At 46.7% G+C, this 5,000-nt stretch overlaps 1 protein-coding gene across 2 annotated transcripts in view; it reads left to right on the top strand.

Annotated features, from left to right (window-relative positions):
• The first annotated feature begins 1,854 nt into the window (after positions 1 to 1,854).
• Positions 1,855 to 5,000, top strand: part of LOC126572110 (multidrug resistance-associated protein 1-like) — a 5,254-nt gene continuing 2,108 nt past the window's right edge. The window contains exons 1-5 of one of the 2 annotated variants that reach the window (XM_050231166.1): positions 1,855 to 2,249; positions 2,350 to 3,011; positions 3,130 to 4,626; positions 4,695 to 4,774; positions 4,897 to 5,000. The exon at positions 4,897 to 5,000 is cut by the window's right edge and continues 1,259 nt beyond it. In XM_050231166.1, the coding sequence (XP_050087123.1) occupies positions 1,914 to 2,249; positions 2,350 to 3,011; positions 3,130 to 4,626; positions 4,695 to 4,774; positions 4,897 to 5,000 (2,679 nt within the window). In that variant the 5' untranslated portion in view covers positions 1,855 to 1,913. Of the gene's footprint in view, positions 2,250 to 2,349; positions 3,012 to 3,129; positions 4,627 to 4,694; positions 4,775 to 4,857 lie in introns of both variants that reach the window. The other variant, XM_050231165.1, reaches the window with a different exon arrangement.

The raw sequence follows: 5,000 nt of genomic DNA, 5'->3' as shown, positions 1-5,000 counted from the left end.
ACCAGCTGTATTAGACCTAGGTGATACTGGTGCTAACAAATGAGGTTATTTCGAAATATTATTCTTTAAGTGGGAACCAAGGTAAATTCGGGTCCAAAAAAGGCTCACATTTGTCGTTTTTTTGTGAATAAACCATTCAACCTAATTTTTTCAAACGAATGCCATATTAAACTATAACTTTTCAAGAATATTCGGTACCGTTTTGAAGAAGATTTATTAATAACTTCATTCATGGCATAAAAATTAAGAGCACTTGGCTTTTTTTTTTTTTAACATATATAAGGACGGACGAGCCGTATGTTTGAAGAGCACTTGGCTTGAAAACGGTACTTTTTCCGGTGCCCCTCGACCTACTTGCCCATCCGAAATATACAAATCCGAATATTTTTGGTTAGTTTATAAGCAAATCTAGGTAGTCTCGTCGAGTTTTTCTTGATATTCATATTTCTGATTTTTGGTACATTTTTGAAGTTGAAAAATTGATTTACACTATAATCAAGGTTCGTCGCTTAAACAGGCAAGTCTTTTGATTCGAACCAAAAACGGTTTGGCGATTTGTTCGTAGAAAACTATCAACATCGACATGTTTATGCAAATGCCGTAATAAACTGCAATTTTTCAAGTATATTTGGTCTTGAAAGGATAACCATTCACGGAAAAATGTTAAAAAAATATATGTCACAATAAAATGCAATATATATTTTGCATTACCTACTTGGGCTTTGCTATACCAATTTGTTGACTAAAAAAACGCACGCATGGACGTATCCATCAACCGTAGCATGGTTGATAAAGAGCAACAACACATTATCGCAACAGAGGCACTTGCCAAAATTCCTAGGATTTCGCTATTTGCCCCAACGGCTCCATAATCAACAATCGCTGCTCGAATTCAACACGCGACGTGAAAACCCTTTTTAACGTTGGTCATCATTTTTCAGCTGCTGATAAGGGACACGGGACACACGAGTATCTGCGTTATCAATATTCGAGCGATGAATTTGGTATTGAAATCAAGCAATCGTGGACTTAACTGTCATCATCCGATGAGTTTGCAGATTTTTTTTGCGATTACCGCGTACGAGGTATGGTCAAGGAAGTGATTTCATAAGGTTCCATGTGCATGCCTGGAATAAATAATTGGCGCATCGCATAGACGAGCCTCTTACGCCGAGAATGCGATAAGCAAACATTAACTCGTGTTAACACTTGCTCGCCGCAATTAACTCTGTGGGGGGTTGCACTAGTGCTTGAAAACTGCTTGTAAAGGCACGACGCTATCAGTTGTGCCCATCCCTGTTATCTACTTACAATCAGCTGTCTCCATCATATTATCCGATATGTTTCTGTTTTTTTCTCTCTCAACTAGCTAATAGTGGATTAGTTCAACGGCCTGCCGAAAATACCTGCCACTTTCGAGGTCAGCGCCATATAGATAACGCACCTTTTTCAAACTAGAGAGCCATCGATCCAATTTTTGACCGCAGCCCCATTATGTTCATCTCGTGATATTCGCCAATAGCTCACGGTGACGCTGCACTTATGCGCTGCTTTATCTCCTACGCCCAAATAGGGAGACATTCGGTGAATTATTGCCAAGCAATGCCATCCAATTCTCCAATCGAAACCATTCATTGGGGAGGTGTTTGATGACGATGGTTCAAAATTGTGTAGCGTAAGTGTGTTTGTTACGTTATCGGAGGCAATTCTACCTGCGTACTTATCCTGTATCGGTACAATAAAGACTCGCTGATGTCGCGGCCGGTGCTGCTGATAAGGTTTCTCTCTCTCTATGGCCATATAAAACGCTATCACCCGACGGGCGCCCGGTTTCAGTCCCGTAGTTACAGCGAACGGGAACGTGTGTGGTGCGCAGTGTTCAAGTGTACCGTGTACCGTGTACCGGGTCAACCATGACCTTCGAGGAGTTTTGCGGTGGTCCCTTCTGGGACGAAGAGTTCGTGTGGGATGTGGACAATCCCAACCTCACGTTCTGCTTCCAGCGCGTGATTCTACAGTGGGCGCCGTGTTTGTTTCTATTCGTCTTCTCGGTGTACGACATCTTCAAGATCACAGACAGTCGCTACCGGGATATACCATGGAATTGGTACAACCTGTCCAAGATGCTGGTTATTTTTCTGCTAATGTGTATGTGCTGGATTGATCTCGGCATGGTGGTGTCGTACAAGGAGGAACAGGATCTGTTCGATGTGCAGATACTAACCGCCATCTTCAACGCCCTCGCTTACGTGAGTGTTGGGTCTGATGGCCACCAGTGGCCCCAGTGGCAGTCACTCGATCATAGGTGCCTAAATTCGATTCGTCATTCGTTTTCTCGTTGCTCTCTAGATCGACCTGTTAGTGTTACTGTTTTTCATGCGGAAGTACGGAGTCCGTACGTCGGGCACGATGTTCATCTTTTGGTTCCTGCGAATGTTCTTCGGTATCATACAACTACGGACGGAGGTGATGATCAATGACGAACGTCCCAACGCGATTGGATCCGGTGACACGGTTGACTTCTGGGAATACCAGTACGTCAGTTACATCATCCAGTATGCCTTCATCTGTTTGGCGCTAGTGCTGGAGCTGTTCCCTGATAAGGCACCGACCGTCAGCTTCTATCCGGAATCGAAAAAACCCAATCCCGAGCTGAAGTCTAGCTTCTTTGCCAAGATGCTTTTCCTGTACTTTGACTCTTTCGCCTGGCGCGGATTCCGCAAACCTCTCACGATGGAAGATATGTACGACATCAATCCACAGGACGCGTCTCGTGAGCTGGTACCACCGTTCGACAAGTACTGGGACATGAGCGTGGTCAGTGGACGGAAGAAACAGATTGCTGCGGACAAGAAGGCGGGAAAGCCCCACATCGACTACAAACCGCACTCAGAGACGAATGGTTCTTCGCTGTACGCGATGGTACGTGCGTACGGTGCACCGTTCTGGTTCGCTGGAATGCTTCAACTCGCCATATCCGGGCTACAGTTTGCGTCGCCTTATCTCATGCAGTACGTACCCTTTCCCCGTTCACCTCTCCGTCATCCGATAGCGTGACGTCAATCTCAATCGATTGACCATTACATCTGTCTCTTATCTTGGCTCTCTTTTTTCTATCCCCTCCACCAGAGAGATGATGGCCGTTATTGCACTGGATGGACCCGTATGGAAGGGTCTGTTGTTGACGTTCGGTCTGTTTGTGGGCTCGCTACTGCTTGCCCTACTGAACGGCCAGTACTTTTACAACACGTTCTTGAGTGGATTCCGTATCCGTACCGGTCTGGTGAGTGCGATCTATCGGAAGGCGCTTCGAATTTCGAGTGCCGCAAAGAAGGATACAACCGTCGGTGAGATCGTTAATCTGATGGCGGTCGATGCGCAGCGATTCTTTGAGCTGACTTCGTATCTACACATCCTGTGGTCTGGATTGCTCATCATCGGTCTGTGCGTTTATTTGCTGTACGACATCTTGGGCGCGGCAGTGTTTGCCGGATTGGGAGTCATGGTTTTGATCACTCCTGTATCGGGCGTGATCGCAACAAAAATGCGAGACGCTCAGGTTGCACAGATGAAGATCAAGGATGATCGTGTGAAGAAGATGAACGAGATTCTCGGTGGCATCAAGGTGTTAAAGCTGTACGCTTGGGAGCCCAGCTTCCAGGATAATATCCTGAGCGTGCGTAATGAAGAGATTGGCATTCTGAAGCGAATGGCTTACTACGGAGCGGGAATCTATTTCACCTTCACGATCGCACCCTTCCTCGTGACGCTCGTTTCGTTCGCCGTGTACGTGCTGGTCGATGAGGAGAACATTTTGGATCCCCAGACGGCGTTCGTTTCGCTGGCATTGTTTAACATTCTGCGTTTCCCGCTCGGAATGCTGCCCATGATGGTGACGTTCTCGATGCAGGCCTGGGTGTCGGTTAAGCGTATCGACAAGTTCCTCAACAGTGCCGAGCTCGACCCCAACAACGTGACGCACAACAAGAGCGATGAAGCGCTGATCATCAAGGACGGGACGTTTTCCTGGGGTGAGGAAACTGCAACGCTAAAGAACATTAACCTGTCGTTGCGAAAGGGACAACTGTCTGCCATCGTCGGAACGGTGGGAACTGGCAAGAGTTCCTTAATATCCGCGTTGCTTGGTGAAATGGAGAAACAAAGTGGAATTGTCAACACGGATGGAACCATCGCTTACGTACCGCAGCAGGCGTGGATTCAGAACGCAACCCTTCGCGATAATATTCTGTTTGGCAAACCGTTTGACCAGAAGAAGTACGATCAAGTGATCGAGTGTTGTGCATTGGGGCCTGATTTGGCTATGCTGCCGGGAGGCGATTCGACTGAGATCGGTGAAAAGGGAATCAATCTGTCCGGTGGTCAGAAGCAGCGTGTCGCCTTAGCTCGTGCCGTTTATGCTGATGCGGAGGTGTACTTGTTCGACGATCCGCTCAGTGCCGTCGATGCTCACGTCGGAAAGCACATCTTCGAGAAGGTGATTGGACCGAATGGTATGCTCGTTGGACGGTCGCGCCTGTTGGTTACTCACGGTATTTCGTACCTTCCTTTCGTGGAGAACATCTTCGTAATAAAGGACGGGGAGATCTCTGAGAGTGGATCTTATCAGTAAGTATAGACTGTTTGTGTCTCTTAGATTTTCTATCATTAATTTGTATGCTGTTTCTCCTGCTTAGACAACTTCTCGACCAGAAGGGTGCCTTCGCCGAGTTCCTGACGCAGCACATTCAAGAGCTGGACGACGAGGATGAAGAAGGTAAGTTCGGTTCGTGTGGCCGATAGCTGATGATTCAGCGGCGAAGATTGATTTTGTTTTTCAAATTCTCTCTCCGCCAACAGAATTGATTCAAACCTTTAACCTTACTGTCTCGTCACCAGAAATCAAATTGATCAAAGAATCGATCAAGGATGAGGCGACCCAGAAGATCGTACAGCGCACACTATCGGTACGATCCAGTGGAAGCAATGGTAGTCAAAAGAAG

Source organism: Anopheles aquasalis, chromosome 2 (genome assembly GCF_943734665.1).
Source record: "Anopheles aquasalis chromosome 2, idAnoAquaMG_Q_19, whole genome shotgun sequence".
NCBI classification, from domain to species: domain Eukaryota; kingdom Metazoa; phylum Arthropoda; class Insecta; order Diptera; family Culicidae; genus Anopheles; species Anopheles aquasalis.
The sequence above is the reverse complement of the archived record's forward strand: the minus strand, read 5'-3'. Positions and strand labels throughout refer to the sequence as shown.